Source organism: Coregonus lavaretus, assembly GCF_964263955.1.
Source record: "Coregonus lavaretus genome assembly, chromosome: 15".
In the NCBI taxonomy this organism is placed as follows: domain Eukaryota; kingdom Metazoa; phylum Chordata; class Actinopteri; order Salmoniformes; family Salmonidae; genus Coregonus; species Coregonus lavaretus.
In genome coordinates this window covers 12,003,269-12,022,444 of record NC_140002.1, presented here as the reverse complement: position 1 = coordinate 12,022,444, position 19,176 = coordinate 12,003,269, and the positions used below count along the sequence as shown (strand labels likewise).

The 19,176-nt window shown below is 44.2% G+C and overlaps 1 protein-coding gene across 2 annotated transcripts in view; it reads left to right on the top strand.

Annotated features, from left to right (window-relative positions):
* Positions 1–19,176, top strand: part of LOC311142219 (rho guanine nucleotide exchange factor 12-like) — a 121,844-nt gene that overhangs the window by 61,298 nt on the left and 41,370 nt on the right. For both annotated transcript variants that reach the window (XM_084177827.1, XM_084177826.1), the window contains 6 exons: positions 1,213–1,311; positions 1,720–1,769; positions 9,030–9,087; positions 9,443–9,642; positions 10,226–10,303; positions 18,814–18,933. In XM_084177827.1, the coding sequence (XP_084033953.1) occupies positions 1,213–1,311; positions 1,720–1,769; positions 9,030–9,087; positions 9,443–9,642; positions 10,226–10,303; positions 18,814–18,933 (605 nt within the window). The remainder of the gene's footprint in view (positions 1–1,212; positions 1,312–1,719; positions 1,770–9,029; positions 9,088–9,442; positions 9,643–10,225; positions 10,304–18,813; positions 18,934–19,176) is intronic.

The window sequence follows — 19,176 nt, the reverse complement described above, 5'->3', positions numbered from 1 at the left end:
TGTTTCCACCTCCATGTTTGACGGTGGGGATGGTGTTCTTGGGGTCATAGGCAGCATTCCTCCTCCTCCAAACACGGCGAGTTGAGTTGATGCCAAAGAGCTCGATTTTGGTCTCATCTGACCACAACACTTTCACCCAGTTCTCCTCTGAATCATTCAGGTGTTCATTGGCAAACTTCAGACGGCCCTGTATATGTGCTTTGTTGAGCAGGGGGACCTTGCGGGCGCTGCAGGATTTCAGTCCTTCACGGCGTAGTGTGTTACCAATTGTTTTCTTGGTGACTATGGTCCCAGCTGCCTTGAGATCATTGACAAGATCCTCCCGTGTAGTTCTGGGCTGATTCCTCACTGTTCTCATGATCATTGCAACTCCACAAGGTGAGATCTTGCATCGAGCCCCAGGCCGAGGGAGATTGACAGTTATTTTGTGTTTCTTCCATTTGTGAATAATCGCACCAACTGTTGTCACCTTCTCACCAAGCTGCTTGGTGATGGTCTTGTAGCCCATTCCAGCCTTGTGTAGGTCTACAATCTTGTCCCTGACATCCTTGGAGAGCTCTTTGGTCTTGGCCATGGTGGAGAGTTTGGAATCTGATTGTTTGATTGCTTCTGTGGACAGGTGTCTTTTATACAGGTAACAAACTGAGATTAGGAGCACTCCCTTTAAGAGTGTGCTCCTAATCTCAGTTTGTTACCTGTATAAAAGACACCTGGGAGCCAGAAATCTTTCTGATTGAGAGGGGGTCAAATACTTATTTCCCTCATTAAAATGCAAATCAATTAATAACAATTTTTACATGCATTTTTTTTTGGACTTTTTTGTTGTTATTCTGTCTCTCACTGTTCAAATAAACCTATCATTAAAATTATAGAATGATCATTTCTTTGTCAGTGGGCAAACGTACAAAATCAACAGGGGATCAAATACTTTTTTCCCTCACTGTATATAGGAAAACAGTTTGACACCTACATTGTGTATTGTGCCCCGTCACGCACACCACACACCCTGTCCCACCTCACCGTCCTTGGTTCCTCTCACTGTGCCAACCTGAGTGTGTGTGTGTGTTGTTTGTGTGTGTGATGGTGTGTAACACAATATTTATTCATCTTCTGTCTGTCTGTCTGTCTGTCTGTCTGTCTGTCTGTCTGTCTGTCTGTCTGTCTGTCTGTCTGTCTGTCTGTGTGTGTGTCTGTGTGTCTGTGTGTCTGTAGGGCTTGTCCAGCGTTGTGTGATCATCCAGAAAGATGAGAATGGTTTCGGGTTGACGGTGAGCGGAGACAACCCTGTATTTGTGCAGTTGGTCAAAGAGGGTAAGGCCTTTTCCATCCTATTCTAATATACACCTTCCTGTGCTTGAGTCAAGTCAATTATGATGAGGACCGGTGTGGCTTAATTGGTAAAGCATGATGCTTGCAACACCAGGGTCACTGGGTCGATTCCCACTGGGGCCACCCATATGAAAATGTATGTATATTATGGGTCAAGGAAATTGAATTGCATATCTAGGGGGTGTAAACCTCTGACATTAGAGCAATATGTTCAATTGGGAGCATAGCACAATGTAAATATCTATTCTACATCATACAGTCTTGATACCCAAGGCAAAGATACAATATATTGGATTTATCTCTGGTTGTGTCATAATACAGTCGGATACAGTAATATCTCTAACCTTTTATCATTCTCATGCCCTTTGCCTGTCCTGTCCTCTTCTGCAGATGGCGCTGCCATGCGAGCGGGCGTCCAGACAGGTGATAGGATCATCAAGGTGAGGCTCATTCCCTCTCTGGGGCCCATTACACTCTTCCTAGATATTACCCATAGCCTAATTTCTCATGGACAGATGCATGTAACATAAATGGTAGTAGCATCTGTCGCAGACCTGGGTTCAAATACTATGTCAAATATCTAAATTGCTTTCACATACAGTACATTCGAAGTAAGTATTCAGATATATTTTATTTGAAAAGATAAGTAGTTGGTAGAGCATGGCGCTTGCAACGCCAGGGTTGTGGGTTCGTTTCCCACGGGGGGCCAGTATAAAAAAAAAAAATTATGCACTCACTAACTGTAAGTCGCTCTAGATAAGAGCGTCTGCTAAATGACTAAAATGTAAATGTAAATGTAGTTGAATATTTGTAATGTATTTGGAAAAACACTTGGAAAGTATTTGAAAATACTCATATACACTGACTAAAAAATACACGCTCATGCATTTAACCCAGGTATTTGAAAATAGTATTTGAAATAAGTATTTGAAAATACTCTCATATACAATTTGGTAGACTATTTGGTTTTTACAAATAACTTATTGAATGGCGCCGGAGAAGATGGCTGCCGTTTTACAGCCCTCTAACCAATTGTACTATTATGTGTGTTCTTCCGTTTTATTTGTCATTTATTCTGTACATAATGTTTCTGCCATCGTCTCTTATAACCAAAAAGAGCTTCTGGATATCAGGACAGCGATTACTCACCTCGTATTGGACGAAGTTTTTTCTTCAACAAGGCGGCCGCGAAGGATATCCTACAGACACCCGACAAGGCCCAAATCCCCGTCATTCGCATGAGAAAGAGACTGAGATATCGTGGACGTAGGTCGGGGTGCCTTGTAAGGATCCGACGGCGAGCGAGTAAACTGCCTCTCCCATCAATCCTATTAGCCAATCTTCAATCATTTGAGAATAAATTGGATGACCTAAGATTACGGTTATCCTACCAACGGGACATAAAAAACTGTAATATCTTATGTTTCACCGAGTCGTGGCTGAACGACGACATGGACAACATACAGCTAGCGGCTATATGCTACATCGACAGGATAGAACGGCTGACTCCGGTAAGACAAGGGGTGGCGGTCTGTGTATATTTGTAAACAACAGCTGGTGCACAAAATCAAATACTAAGTAAGTCTCGAGGTTTTGCTCGCCTGAGGTAGAGTATCTTATGATAAGCTGTAGACCACACTATTTACCCAGAGAGTTTTCATCTATATTTTTCATAGCTGTCTATTTACCACCACAAACCAATGCTGGCATTAAGATTGCACTGAATGAGCTGTATAAGGCCATAAGTGAACAGGAAAACGCTCATCCAGATGCAGCGCTCCTAGTGGCCGGGGACTTTAATGCAGGGAAACTTAAATCCGTTCTACCTCATTTCTACCAGCATGTTAAATGTGCAACCAGAGGAAAAAAAACTCTAGACCACCTTTACTCCACACACAGACACACATACAAAGCTCTCCCTCGCCCTCCATTTGGCAAATCTGACCATAACTCTATCCTCCTGATTCCTGCTTATAAGCAAAAACTAAAGCACGAAGCACCAGTGACTCGGTTAATAAAAAAGTGGTCAGATGACGCAGATGCTAAGCTACAGGACTGTTTTGCTAGCACAGACTGGAACATGTTCCGGGATTCTTCAGATAGCATTGAGGAGTACACCACATCAGTCACTAGCTTCATCAATAAGTGCATCGATGATGTCGTCCCCACAGTGACCGTACGTACATACCCCAACCAGAAGCCATGGATTACAGGAAACATCCGCACTGAGCTAAAGGGTAGAGCTGCTGCTTTCAAGGAGCGGGACTCTAACCCGGACGCTTATAAGAAATCCTGCTATGCCCTCCGACGAACCATCAAACAGGCAAAGAGTCAATACAGGACTAAGATTGAATCGTACTACACCGGCTCTCACGCTCGTCGGATGTGGCAGGGCTTGAAAACTATTACAGACTACAAGCATACCGCCCCAACAGATCCACAGATGATGCAATCTCTATTGCACTCCACTCTGCCCTTTCCCACCTGGACAAGAGGAACACCTACGTGAGAATGCTATTCATTGACTACAGCTCAGCATTCAACACCATAGTGCCCTCAAAGCTCATCACTAAGCTAAGGATCCTGGGACTAAACACCTCCCTCTGCAACTGGATCCTGGACTTCCTGACAGGCCACCCCCAGGTGGTAAGGGTAGGTAACAACACATCTGCCACACTGATCCTCAACACGGGGGCCCCTCAGGGGTGCGTGCTCAGTCCCCTTCTGTACTCCCTGTTCACCCATGACTGCATGGCCAGGCACGACTCCCAACACCATCATTAAGTTTGCCGACGACACAACAGTGTAGGCCTGATCACCGACAATGATGAGACAGCCTATAGGGAGGAGGTCAGAGACCTGGCCATGTGGTGCCAGGATAACAACCTCTCCCTCAACGTGACCAAGACAAAGGAGATGATTGTGGACTACAGGAAAAAAAAAGAGGACTGAGCACTCCCCCATTCTCATCGACGGGGCTGTAGTGGAACAGGTTGAGAGCTTCAAGTTCCTTGGTGTCCACATCACCAACGAACTATCATGGTCCAAACACACCAAGACAGTCGTGAAGAGGGCACGACAAAGCCTATTCCCCCTCAGGAGACTGAAAAGATTTGGCATGGGTCCTCAGATCCTCAAAAAATTATACAGCTGCACCATCGAGAGCATCCTGACTGGTTGCATCACCGCCTGGTATGGCAACTGCTTGGCCTCCGACCGCAAGGCACTACAGAGGGTAGTGCGTACGGCCCAGTACATCACTGGGGCCAAGCTTCCTGCCATCCAGGACCTCTATACCAGGCGGTGTCAGAGGAAGGCCCTCAAAATTGTCAAAGACTCCAGCCACCCTAGTCATAGACTGTTCTCTCTGCTACCGCACGGCAAGCGGTACCGGAGTGCCAAGTCTAGGTCCAAAATACTTCTCAACAGCTTCTACCCCCAAGCCATAAGACTCCTGAACAGCTAATCATGGCTACCCGGACTTTTTGCACTGCCCCCACCCCCCACCCCATATTTTTACGCTGCTGCTATTTATGCATAGTCACTTTAACTCTACCCACATGTACATATTACTTCAACTAGCCGGTGCCCCCGCACATTGACTCTGCACCGGTACCCCCCTGTATATATAGCCTCCCTACTGTTATTTTATTTTACTTCTGTTCTTTTCTCAACACTTTTTTGTTGTTTTATTTTACTTTTTTATTAAAAATAAATGCACTGTTGGTTAAGGGCTGTAAGTAAGCATTTCACTGTAATGTCTGCACCTGTTGTATTCGGCGCATGTGGCCAATAACATTTTATTTTATTTGATTGACTTGTTTTGGGCTGTGTATTTGAAAATACTCAAATACACAGAAACATTTATTTTAAATACCAGATTCTCAAATATACATGTATTTGAACCCAGATCTGATCTGTCAACAGACTGTCGGATGGGACGACTAACGATGAACTTTGTTTCGGTACCCAGATTTTTAATCTCTGATCATTTGGACAAATCACGATTTTGCAGGTGCTCGCATCTTTCGAATTTTGGAATGGAAGGGGACATTTGGCCCATAGACTTGCCCGATACTGGCTGAGAGTTTCCGTTTGGAAGGGTGGAGACTTCGCTAGTCGTGTATTACGTTTTCTAACACGTCTCCCCCCACATCTCCAAGATTACCCTTAGCCTCAGATCTAGGATCAGTTTATCTTCCCAATATCTTAGCTCATGCATTTGAACCAAAATGCAAAACTGAACCTAGATCAGTGTGATGGGGGCAACTTCATCCTGTCACTGTCTCTAAGACCGAGACCATTCCGGGTGAAGTTTTCCCTAGTTACCGTTCTAGGATCAGTCTCCCCTCCCCCAATCCTTACCTTAAAGGGGCAATCAGCGGTTGAAACAATAACAAACCTAATCCCTGCCTCTGTTTCGGTAAAAAGCTGAGGGATGGGGCTGGAGAAATGTAACCACTCTCAAATTCATACAGAGCTATGGATGCAAGGACTGACCATCCATGATATCAAAATTATAGTTTTAACCATGTTTTGAGGCTGTATAGTGTTTGTTTACATTATTTATTTATAGTTTTAACCATGTTTTAAGGCTATATAGTGTTTGTTTACATTATGTATTTATTTTTACAAACATTTGAGTAAAACAAGCGTATATTTAGGATTCTGATAAGGTACGACTGTTAAACTAATGATGCATTTATAAGTTATATTCTTCAAGAATCAATGGGTACATATAATTAATTTATAAGTCCAAAAATGGATGTATTTGTATTTTTATGGATCCCTATTAGCTGATGCCAAGGCAGCAGCTACTCTTCCTGGGGTCCAGCAAAATTATGGCAGTTATAGACAATTAAGAACATTGCATTACATTTCACAACAGATTTCACAACACATTAAGTGTGTGCCCTCAGGCCACCACTCTACTATCACATATCTACAACACAAAATCCATGTGTACGTGTGTGTCTTTAGCAACTGCTGCTTGCCCCTTAGTGGGGAAAATGCTAAACTGACCCAAGATCAGTGTTTAGGGGAAACTTCATTCTGTCTCAGACAAGAGAACCCTGCAGGCTACAGCAGTAGGTCATGGGTCATGGGTTAGGGCCCCTGCATACTTTACCACTCTGCCCCCTGCTGGGCTGCTGAGGAGCTACACCATAACATGGCAATGCATTCCAATGGGTCATTGTAAAGGGCAGGGTGCTGTAGTGCTGTCATAGTGTCAGTGAAGGAAATTAATTGTTAGTCTGTAAGGGGTGAATCTAAACTTTCACTTCAGTAACATTTTCACTTAGTCATGCATTGATGCAGACTCCCGAGTGGCGCAGTGGTCTAAGGCTGTGCCACTAGAGATCCTGGTTCGAATCCAGGCTCTGTCGTAGCCGGCCGCGACTGGGAGACCCATGGGGCGGCGCACAATTGGCCCAGCGTCGTCCAGGGTAGGGGAGGGAATGTCCGGCAGGGATGTAGCTCAGTTGGTAGAGCATGGCGTTTGCAACGGCAGGGTTGTGGGTTCGAATAATGTATGCACTCACTTAACTGTAAGTCGCTCTGGATAAGAGCGTCTGCTAAATGACTAAAAATGTAAAAATGTTAGGAAGTTAGGATTCATAGCAGGGCCAGACAGGTTACCAGGACACGTACTTCGAGCATGCGCTGACCAGCTGGCAAGTGTCTTCACTGACATTTTCAACCTCTCCCTGACAAAGTCCGTAATACCTACATGTTTCAAGCAGACCACCATAGTCCCTGTACCCAAGAATGCCAAGGTAACCTGTCTAAATGACTACTCACATCTGTAGCCATGAAATGCTTTGAAAGGCTGGTCATGGCTCACATCAACACCATCATCCCAGACACCCTGGACCCACTCCAATTTGCATACCGCCCCAACAGATCCAGAGATGACGCAATCTCTATTGCACTACACATTGACCTTTCCCACCTGGATAAGAGGAACGCCTATGTGAGAATGCTGTTCAGTGACTACAGCTCAGCGTTCAACACCATAGTGCCCTCGAAGCTCACCACTAAGCTAAGGTCCCTGGGACTGAACACCTCCCTCTGCAACTGGATCCTGGACTTCCTGACGGGCCGCCCCCAGGTGGTGAGGGTAGGCAATAACACATCCGCATTGCTGACCCACAACACAGGGGCCCCTCAGGGGTACGTGCTTAGTGCCCTACTGTACTCCCTGTTCACCCACGACTGCGTGGCCGCGCTTGACTCAAACACCATCATTAAGTTTGCCAGCAACACAACGGTGGTAGGCCTGATCACCGACGACGATGAGACAGCCTATAGGGAGGAGGTCCGAGACCTTGTAGTGTGGTGCCAGGACAACATCCTCTCCCTCAACGTCAATAAAACAAAGGAGCTGATCGTGGACTACAGGAAACGGAGGGCCGAATACGGCCCATTCACATCGACGGGTCTGTAGTGGAGCGGGTCAAGAGCTTCAAGTTCCTCAATGTCCACATCACTAAGGACCTATCATGGTCCACACACACCAACACAGTCGTGAAGAGGGCAGGACAATGCCTCTCCCCCTCAGGAGGCTGAAACAATTTGGTATGGGCCCTCAGATCCTCAAAAAGTTCTGTAGCTACACCATCGAGAGCATCTTGACTGGCTGCATCACCACCTAGTATGGCAACTGCTTGGCATCCGACCGCAAGGCGCTACAGAGGGTAGTGCATATGGCCCAGTACATCACTGGGGCCGAGCTCCCTGCCATCCAGGATCTCTATACCAGGCGGTGTCAGAGGAAGGCCCAAAAAATTGTCAAAGGCTCCAGCCACCCAAGCCACAGACTATTCTCTCTGCTACCGCACAGCAAGCGGTACCAATGCACCAAATCTGGAACCAACAGGACCCTGAACAGCTTCTACCCCCAAGCCATAAGACTTCTAAACAAGACTGCTAAATAGCTAATCAAATGGCTACCCAGACTACCTGCATTGACCATTTTTTGCACCAACTCTCTTGCACTGACCCTATACACACAGACTGGACTCTATATACACACACACACACACACACACATACTACATATGCCCAAACACACATAACATGCACACACATGCATACTGACGCCACATACACACTCACACACACACTTTCAAACTCACCACATACGCTGCTGCTACTGTCTATTATCTATCCTGTTGCCTAGTCACTTTACCCCTACCTATATGTACATAACTACCTCATACCCCTGCACATCAACTCGGTACTGGTACTCCCTGTATATAGCCATGTTATTTTCTACTCCCTATATATAGCTATGTTATTTTTACTTGTTATTTGTATTAGTTATTCTCTGTATATTTATTCATTGTGTCACTTTCTATTTGTTATTTTATTTTTGATATTGTCTTTAACTCTGTATTGTTGAAAAAGGACCTGTAAGTAAGCATTTTACTGTTAGTCTACACCTGTTGTCTATGAAGCATTTGACAAATAAAATGTTTGATTTGAATTAACATTTAGAAATGGTTGTTTCTTGGCATGGAAAGAGTTGTTATGTACACATGCTCCTGTTGAACATTAACTGATTTGGGGCTTCCCATTTGCATTGTTTTTGCCGTTTTTTGCTAAGTTTTAGACAGAACGCATAGTCCTCCTATAGAAAGTGTTGTTTTTCATTTGAATGACGTTGATGTGACGTGTCATTGATGTTTTTGTTGCAGGTTAACGGGACCTTAGTAACACATTCAAACCATGTAGAAGTCGTCAAGCTAATAAAATGTAAGTTCAAGTGGCAAATTTATATCCAATTATTCGTAGATATGAAAAATCACAGGCTCTTCAAGAGACTTACTTTCTTAAAGCCAACCGGTAGTAGTCTATATGTGCTTATAATGCATTGTAAGACGTGCCATAAGCATGTATATCTTATTATCATCTCATAATGATACTGACCATATAATAAGCTAGCCACTGTGAGTGAAAAGATATAAGTCAGTTTGAGTTGAAAGTTAGCTACATAGACAGACATAACATGTAGATATATATTTTTTTAATAAGACATAAAAACTCATTCATGCTTATAACAAGTAATAAAGCTACGGTAACTGTGACCCCTCTTGTCTCTCTGTGTCAGCGGGCTCCTATGTGGCCCTCACAGTGCTGGGGAGGCCCCCGGGGCTGGCCCAGATCTCGCTGTCGGAGGGCGAGGGGGGAGACCTGTCCTCTTTCCTCTCCTCGTCCCAGTCTCCTGGACCAACGGGGGGAACAGGGGAGCGCTGCGCCACCTCCTCCACCAGCCCCCAGGACCACATCACCTCCCCTCTGCCCCTCTGGGTACGACAGACAGCCAATTGGCTCTCTGTCTGCAACTGAAATGGCATCCTATTTACTATATAGTGCACTACTCTATAGGAGAAGTAGTGTACTCTATAGGGAGTGGGGTGCCATTTCAGAAACACTCTCGCTCTCTCTCTCTTTATATATGTCTCTCTTTTTCTCTCGGTCCCTCTGTCTGTCTCTCTCACTTTCTATATCTGCCCCTCTCTGTCTGTCTCTCTCACTTTCTATATCTGCCCCTCTCTGTCTTCTTTCTGTTTTTCCTCTCGGCCTCGCTCTCCTCTCTCTCTCTCTCTCTCTCTCTCTCTCTCTCTCTCTCTCTCTCTCTCTCGCTCTCTTTCCACAGTTCCACTTCCGTTCTTCACTCCCCCTCCTCCGTCCCACCTCAGTATCCACCCTCACTCACTCTGCCTCTACTCACTCTGCCTCTTTCACTTTCTCTCACTAGTTTCCTCTATTTCCAGTTAAACCTGTGCTAAAGCTGCCGTTCTCCCTCTGCTGCACATGTCGGTGAAGTCCTGTCCCCAAGCGAACACACTTCTTCTTCTTCTTCTTTTTATTTTTTGGGTTGGTCCCTCAGAAGGAGAATAACGCCCTTCACAGCCAGAAGGTGGACATCTTACAGAAGATGCTGACCAAGGAGCAGGAGGACTTACAGGCAAGACACACAAACGCACACACACAAATGCACACACACACACACAGTGTCACCATACTCTGAAGTTTTCTACATGAGGAGATGAGACAGTCATTCAGTCAAACTTTGCTTCTTTGATTTGAAAGAGTGAATGCATTTTTTTTAATGCAGCTATATTCACAAAGCATCTCAGTTCACTAGTTTACTCCACGTGGGGAAAGGGTGGCGGGGTTGGAAAGTAATAAAGGGGAATACAGTGGGGAGAACAAGTATTTGATAGACTGCCGATTTTGCAGGTTTTCCTACTTACAAAGCATGTAGAGGTCTATAATGTTTATCATAGGTACACTTTTTATCATAGAAAAACACATTGTATGATTTTTAAGTAATTAATTTGCATTTTATTGCATGACATAAGTATTTGATCACCTACCAACCAGTAAGAATTCCGGCTCTCACAGACCTGTTAGTTTTTCTTTAAGAAGCCCTCCTGTTCTCCACTCATTACTGGATTAACTGCACCTGTTTGAACTCGTTACCTGTATAAAAGACACCTGTCCACACACTCAATCAAACAGACTCCAACCTCTCCACAATGGCCAAGACCAGAGAGCTGTGTAAGGACATCAGGGATAAAATTGTAGACCTGCACAAGGCTGGGATGGGCTACAGGACAATAGGCAAGCAGCTTGGTGAGAAGGCAACAACTGTTGGCGCAATTATTAGAAAATGGAAGAAGATCAAGATGACGGTCAATCACCCTTGGTCTGGGGCTCCATGCAAGATCTCACGTCGTGGGGCATCAATGATCATGAGGAAGGTGAGGGATCAGCCCAGAACTACACGGCAGGACCTGGTCAATGACCTGAAGAGAGCTGGGACCACAGTCTCAAAGAAAACCATTAGTAACACACTACGCCGTCAAGGATTAAAATCCTGCAGCGCACACAAGGTCCCCCTGCTCAAGCCAGCGCATGTCCAGGCCCGTCTGAAGTTTGCCAATGACCATCTGGATGATCCAGAGGAGGAATGGGAGAAGGTCATGTGGTCTGATGAGACAAAAATAGAGCTTTTTGGTCTAAACTCCACTCGCCGTGTTTGGAGGAAGAAAAGGGATGAGTACAACCCCAAGAACACCATCCCAACCGTGAAGCATGGAGATGGAAACATCATTCTTTGGGGATGCTCTTCTGCAAAGGGGACAGGACGACTGCACCGTATTGAGGGGAGGATGGATGGGGCCATGTATCGCGAGATCTTGGCCAACAACCTCCTTCCCTCAGTAAGAGCATTGAAGATGGGTCGTGGCTGGGTCTTCCAGCATGACAACGAACCGAAACAAACAGCCAGGGCAACTAAGGAGTGGCTCCGTAAGAAGCATCTCAAGGTCCTGGAGTGACCTAGCCAGTCTCCAGACCTGAACCCAATAGAAAATCTTTAGAGGGAGCTGAAAGTCTGTATTGCCCAGCGACAGCCCCGAAACCTGAAGGATCTGGAGAAGGTCTGTATGGAGGAGTGGGCCACAATCCCTGCTGCAGTGTGTGCAAACCTGGTCAAGACCTACAGGAAACGTATGATCTCCGTAATTGCAAACAAAGGTTTCTGTACCAAATATTAAGTTCTGCTTTTCTGATGTATCAAATACTTATGTCATGCAATAAAATGCAAATTAATTACTTAAAAATCATACAATGTGACTTTCTGGATTTTTGTTTTAGATTCCGTCTCTCACAGTTGAAGTGTACCTATGATAAAAATTACAGACTTCTACATGCTTTGTAAGTAGGAAAACCTGCAAAATCGGCAGTGTATCAAATACTTGTTCTCCCCACTGTATATTAAAGGATATGTATGTATGTATGTATATATGTATGTATGTATGTATGTATGTATGTATGTATGTGGGTGTGTATGTGTGTATATATGTGTGTGTGTATATATATATATACAGTGGGGAAAAAAAGTATTTAGTCAGTCACCAATTGTGCAAGTTCTCCCACTTAAAAAGATGAGAGAGGCCTGTAATTTTCATCATAGGTACACGTCAACTATGACAGACAAAATGAGAAAAAAAATTACAGAAAATCACATTGTAGGATTTTTTATGAATTTATTTGCAAATTATGGTGGAAAATAAGTATTTGGTCAATAACAAAAGTTTCTCAATACTTTGTTATATACCCTTTGTTGGCAATGACACAGGTCAAAAGTTTTCTGTAAGTCTTCACAAGGTTTTCACACACTGTTGCTGGTATTTTGGCCCATTCCTCCATGCAGATCTCCTCTAGAGCAGTGATGTTTTGGGGCTGTCGCTGGGCAACACAGACTTTCAACTCCCTCCAAAGATTTTCTATGGGGTTGAGATCTGGAGACTCCAGGACCTTGAAATGCTTCTTACGAAGCCACTCCTTCATTGCCCGGGCGGTGTGTTTGGGATCATTGTCATGCTGAAAGACCCAGCCACGTTTCATCTTCAATGCCCTTGCTGATGGAAGGAGGTTTTCACTCAAAATCTCACGATACATGGCCCCATTCATTCTTTCCTTTACACAGATCAGTCGTCCTGGTCCCTTTGCAGAAAAACAGCCCCAAAGTATGATGTTTTCACTCCCATGCTTCACAGTAGGTATGGTGTTCTTTGGATGCAACTCAGCATTCTTTGTCCTCCAAACACGACGAGTTGAGTTTTTACCAAAAAGTTATATTTTGGTTTCATCTGACCATATGACATTCTCCCAATCCTCTTCTGGATGCACTCTAGCAAACTTCAGACGGGCCTGGACATGTACTGTCTTAAGCAGGGGGACACGTCTAGCACTGCAGGATTTGAGTCCCTGGCGGCGTAGTGTGTTACTGATGGTAGGCTTTGTTACTTTGGTCCCAGCTCTCTGCAGGTCATTCACTAGGTCCCCCCGTGTGGTTCTGGGATTTTTGCTCACCGTTCTTGTGATCATTTTGACCCCACGGGGTGAGATCTTGCGTGGAGCCCCAGATCGAGGGAGATTATCAGTGGTCTTGTTTGTCTTCCATTTCCTAATAATTGCTCTCACAGTTGATTTCTTCAAACCAAGCTGCTTACCCATTGCAGATTCAGTCTTCCCAGCCTGGTGCAGGTCTACAATTTTGTTTCTGGTGTCCTTTGACAGCTCTTTGGTCTTGGCCATAGTGGAGTTTGGAGTGTGACTGTTTGAGGTTGTGGACAGGTGTCTTTTATACTGATAACAAGTTCAAACAGGTGCCATTAATACAGGTAACGAGTGGAGGACAGAGGAGCTTCTTAAATAAGAAGTTACAGGTCTGTGAGAGCCAGAAATCTTGCTTGTTTGTAGGTGACCAAATACTTATTTTCCACCATAATTTGCAGATAAATTCATTAAAAATCCTACAATGTGATTTTCTGGAAATTTTTTTCTCAATTTGTCTGTCATAGTTGACGTGTACCTATGATGAAAATGACAGGCCTCTCTCATCTTTTTAAGTGGGAGAACTTGCACAATTGGTGGCTGACTAAATACTTTTTTTCCCCACTGTATATATATATATACACAGTGGGGAGAACAAGTATTTGATACACTGCCTATTTTGCAGGTTTTCCTACTTACAAATCATGTAGAGGTCTGTAATTTTATCATAGGTACACTTCAACTGTGAGAGACGGAATCTAAAACAAAAATCTAGAAAATCACATTATATGATTTTTAAGTAATTAATTTGCATTTTATTGCATGACATAAGTATTTGATACATCAGAAAATCAGAACTTAATATTTGGTACAGAAACCTTTGTTTGCAATTACAGAGATCATACGTTTCCTGTAGGTCTTGACCAGGTTTGCACACACTGCAGCAGGGATTTTGGCCCACTCCTCCATACAGACCTTCTCCAGATCCTTCAGGTTTCGGGGCTGTCGCTGGGCAATACGGACTTTCAGCTCCCTCCAAAGATTTTCTATTGGGTTCAGGTCTGGAGACTGGCTAGGCCACTCCAGGACCTTGAGATGCTTCTTACGGAGCCACTCCTTAGTTGCCCTGGCTGTGTGTTTCGGGTCGTTGTCATGCTGGAAGACCCAGCCACGACCCATCTTCAATGCTCTTACTGAGGGAAGGAGGTTGTTGGCCAAGATATCGCGATACATGTCCCCATCCATCCTCCCCTCAATACGGTGCAGTCGTCCTGTCCCCTTTGCAGAAAAGCATGTTGTTGTTTCCACCTCCATGCTTCACGGTTGGGATGGTGTTCTTGGGGTTGTACTCATCCTTCTTCTTCCTCCAAACACGGCGAGTGGAGTTTAGACCAAAAAGCTCTATTTTTGTCTCATCAGACCACATGACCTTCTCTCATTCCTCCTCTGGATCATCCAGATGGTCATTGGCAAACTTCAGATGGGCCTGGACATGTGCTGGCTTGAGCAGGGGGACCTTGCGTGCGCTGCAGGATTTTAATCCTTGACGGCGTAGTGTGTTACTAATGGTTTTCTTTGAGACTGTGGTCCCAGATCTCTTCAGGTCATTGACCAGGTCCTGCCGTATAGTTCTGGGCTGATCCCTCACCTTCCTCATGATCACTGATGCCCCACGAGGTGAGATCTTGCATGGAGCCCCAGACCGAGGGTGATTGACCGTCATCTTGAACTTCTTCCATTTTCTAATAATTGCGCCAACAGTTGTTGCCTTCTCACCAAGCTGCTTGCCTATTGTCCTGTAGCCCATCCCAGCCTTGTGCATGTCTACAATTGTATCCCTGATGTCCTTACACAGCTCTCTGGTCTTGGCCATTGTGGAGAGGTTGGAGTCTGTTTGATTGAGTGTGTGGACAGGTGTCTTTTATACAGGTAACGAGTTCAAACAGGTGCAGTTAATACAGGTAATGAGTGGAGAACAGGAGGGCTTCTTAAAGACAAACTAACAGGTCTGTGAGAGCCGGAATTCTTACTGGTTGGTAGGTGATCAAATACTTATGTCATGCAATAAAATGCAAATTAATTACTTAATAAATCATACAATGTGCCTTTCTGGATTTTTGTTTTAGTTTCCGTCTCTCACAGTTGAATTGTACCTATGATAAAAAGTACATACCTCTACATGCTTTGTAAGTAGGAAAACCTGCAAAATCGGCAGTCTATCAAATAGTTGTTCTCCCCACTGTATATATATATATATACAGTGGGGAAAAAATGTAATTAGTCAGCCACCAATTGTGCAAGTTCTCCCACTTAAAAAGATGAGAGAGGCCTGTAATTTGCATCATAGGTACACGTCAACTATGACAGACAAAATGAGAAGAAAAAAATCCAGAAAATCACATTGTAGGATTTTTAATGATCTTATTTGCAAATTATGGTGGAAAATAAGTATTTGGTCAATAACAAAAGTTTCTCAATACTTTGTTATATACTCTTTGTTGGCAATGACACAGGTCAAACGTTTTCTGTAAGTCTTCACAAAGTTTTCACACACTGTTGCTGGTATTTTGGCCCATTCCTCCATGCAGATCTCCTCTAGAGCAGTGATGTTTTGGGTTTGTCGCTGGGCAACACGGACTTTCAACTCCCTCCAAAGATTTTCTATGGGGTTGAGATCTGGAGACTGGCTAGGCCACTCCAGGACCTTGAAATGCTTCTTACGAAGCCACTCCTTCGTTGCCCGGGCGGTGTGTTTGGGATCATTGTCATGCTGAAAGACCCAGCCACATTTCATCTTCAATGCCCTTGCTGATGGAAGGAGGTTTTCACTCAAAATCTCACGATACATGGCCCCATTCATTCTTTCCTTTACACGGATCAGTCGTCCTGGTCCCTTTGCAGAAAAACAGCCCCAAAGCATGATGTTTCCACCCCCATGCTTCACAGTAGGTATGGTGTTCTTTGGATGCAACTCAGCATTTTTTGTCCTCCAAACACGACGAGTTTTTACCAAAAAGTTCTATTTTGGTTTCATCTGACCATATGACATTCTCCCAATCCTCTTCTGGATCATCCAAATGCACTCTAGCAAACTTCAGACGGGCCTGGACATGTACTGGCTTAAGCAGGGGGACACGTCTGGCACTGCAGAATTTGAGTCCCTGGTGGCGTAGTGTGTTACTGATGGTAGGCTTTGTTACTTTGGTCCCAGCTCTCTGCAGGTCATTCACTAGGTCCCACCGTGTGGTTCTGGGATTTTTGCTCACCGTTCTTGTGATCATTTTGACCCCACAGGGTGAGATCTTGCGTGGAGCCCCAGATCGAGGGAGATTATCAGTGGTCTTGTATGTCTTCCATTTCCTAATAATTGCTCCCACAGTTGATTTCTTCAAACCAAGCTGCTTACCTATTGCAGATTCAGTCTTCCCAGCCTGGTGCAGGTCTACAATTTTGTTTCTGGTGTCCTTTGACAGCTCTTTGGTCTTGGCCATAGTGGAGTTTGGAGTGTGACTGTTTGAGGTTGTGGACAGGTGTCTTTTATACTGATAACAAGTTCAAACAGGTGCCATTAATACAGGTAACGAGCGGAGGACAGAGGAGCCTCTTAAAGAAGAAGTTACAGGTCTGTGAGAGCCAGAAATCTTGCTTGTTTGTAGGTGACCAAATACTTATTTTCCACCATAATTTGCAAATAAATTCATTAAAAATCCTACAATGTGATTTTCTGGAGAAAAAAATTCTCATTTTGTCTGTCATAGTTGACGTGTACCTATGATGAAAATTACAGGCCTCTCTCATCTTTTTAAGTGGGAGAACTTGCACAATTGGTGGCTGACTAAATACTTTTTTCCCCCACTGTATATAGATTTTCTGTGGTATTTTTGACTTTATGTTTTGTTTTACCCCATATGTAACTCTGTGTTGTTGTTTTTATCGCACTGCTTTGCTTTATCTTGGCCAGGTCGCAGTTGTAAATGAGAACTTGTTCTCAACTGGCTTACCTGGTTAAATAAAGGTGAAATAAAAATAAAATAAACTGTAAATACTCCCCTAGATTCATTGCCATTGATTGAAAAAAAGGAAAGTGATAATAGCACACGTGAACCCATAGGTTAATCAGCAACTGTGGTAGAATTACCTTAGTGTTCAATGCTCATAAGCTGAAGTTAATAGGTGAACGCTTGCTAATAGTAAAGGAGGAGGAGAGACGTGACGCTAAGCTAATGAGGTAACATTATCAAATCAAATGTATTTATAAAGCCCTTTTTACATCAGCAGATGTCACAAAGTGCTTATACAGAAACCCAGCCTAAAACCCCAAACAGCAAGCAGTGCAGATGTAGAAGCACGGTGGCTAGGAAAAACTTCCTAGAAAGGCAGGAACCTAGGAAGAAACCTAGAGAGGAACCAGGCTCTGAGGGGTGGCCAGTCCTCTTATGGATGTACCCTATAAATACCTGCTATGCTGATGAGTGAGATAGGAAGCGATGTTAATTATATGAGTTTACTAGATGAATGAAAAGTGACGATCCATTCAGACCACCCTTACTGATTTAACTTTCATTAACTACATTTCCTAGCAGCATTCAGTGTAGCGTAGAATACTCACTGAGTTTCCTGGAAAGCATTGATGAAGGCGAAGTTAATTAATTCTCATTAGATGCCAACCTGACAGGGGGATCTAAGTGTGTTTGTGTTCAAGTCCCCCGTGGGGCCTCTATAGATGCCTGCTATGTCTCTCCGGGGAGTGACTGAGCGCCTGCCTCCCAGTTCAATGCTAAACAGGTTAGCTGTCAACACTTTAAAGTGTAGCTGTTAGCGGTGTAGCTAGAGTCTTGTGGGTCGTGTTTATTAGGGCACACCGTAACGAGACGTTTTGCAACATAACGTGAAATGAGTTTCTTATTGGACAACTTTGAGTATCTCCCCGGAATTCAATACGTTTTCTTCCGTTTTGCGACGAATGAACACGGCCCTGTGGTGGTGGGTGGGTGAGGGAGGGAGAGAGGGAGGGAGGGAGGAATGGAAGGAGGGATGGAAGGAGGGATGGGAAGGATAAACAAGTTCTTCCTCCATCCTCAAGTTTTTCGTGAGCCATTTCTTCTCTTCCTCTGTGTCGTGTTCATCAGGCACTAAACGGAAGAACATGAACTGAACAGGGAGAGGCAACCAGAACATTAAGAAATGCTTGTTTTAGTTTTCTGTTACAAAACGTTTTGCTACCATGTGCCCTAATGAATACGACCCTGTACCATCGAAGCCAATCATTCATACCACTAAACAGATACTTTACCATGGTAACCACTAATAAACACTGACCTCCTATGACTGACCATGAACTAGAACTAGGACCATGTGAACTGGACACACACCTACTCATTCAAGGGTTTTTCTTTATTTTTACAATTTTTTACGTTGTAGAATAATAGTGAAGACATCAAAACTATGAAATAACACATATGGAATCATGTAGTAAACAAAAAAAAAGTTAAACGAATCAAAGTATATTTTATATTTGAGAATAGGACTAAGAATACACCTCCTCTTCTCTCTTTTTCCCTCCCTCCCTCCCGTGTCCTCTCCTAACGTGTGTGCTTTGTCCTGTGTGTCACATTATGTCATGTCCAGGCTATGAAGGAGGTGTACAGCAAGAACCCCACAGCGAAACTACTGAAGGACATCCAGGAGGCCAAGAAACACATTCCTCTGCTGCAGAGCCAGCTCAGCAAGGCCACAGGCACACCTCAGGTATACACATACATACGTATGCACGTACACCAGGCTTTCACAAACTCGGTCCTCAGGATCCCAAGGGGTGCACGTTATGTTTTTTGCCATAGCACTACACAGCTGATTCGAATAATCAACTAATCATCACGCTTAGGAGCACACACAAACATTCTCTCTCATAGACACACACACTCTCCCTCTCTCTCTCCCTCTCTTGCCCTCTCTCACTGTATCTCTCGCTCTCTCTCTCCCCCTCTCACT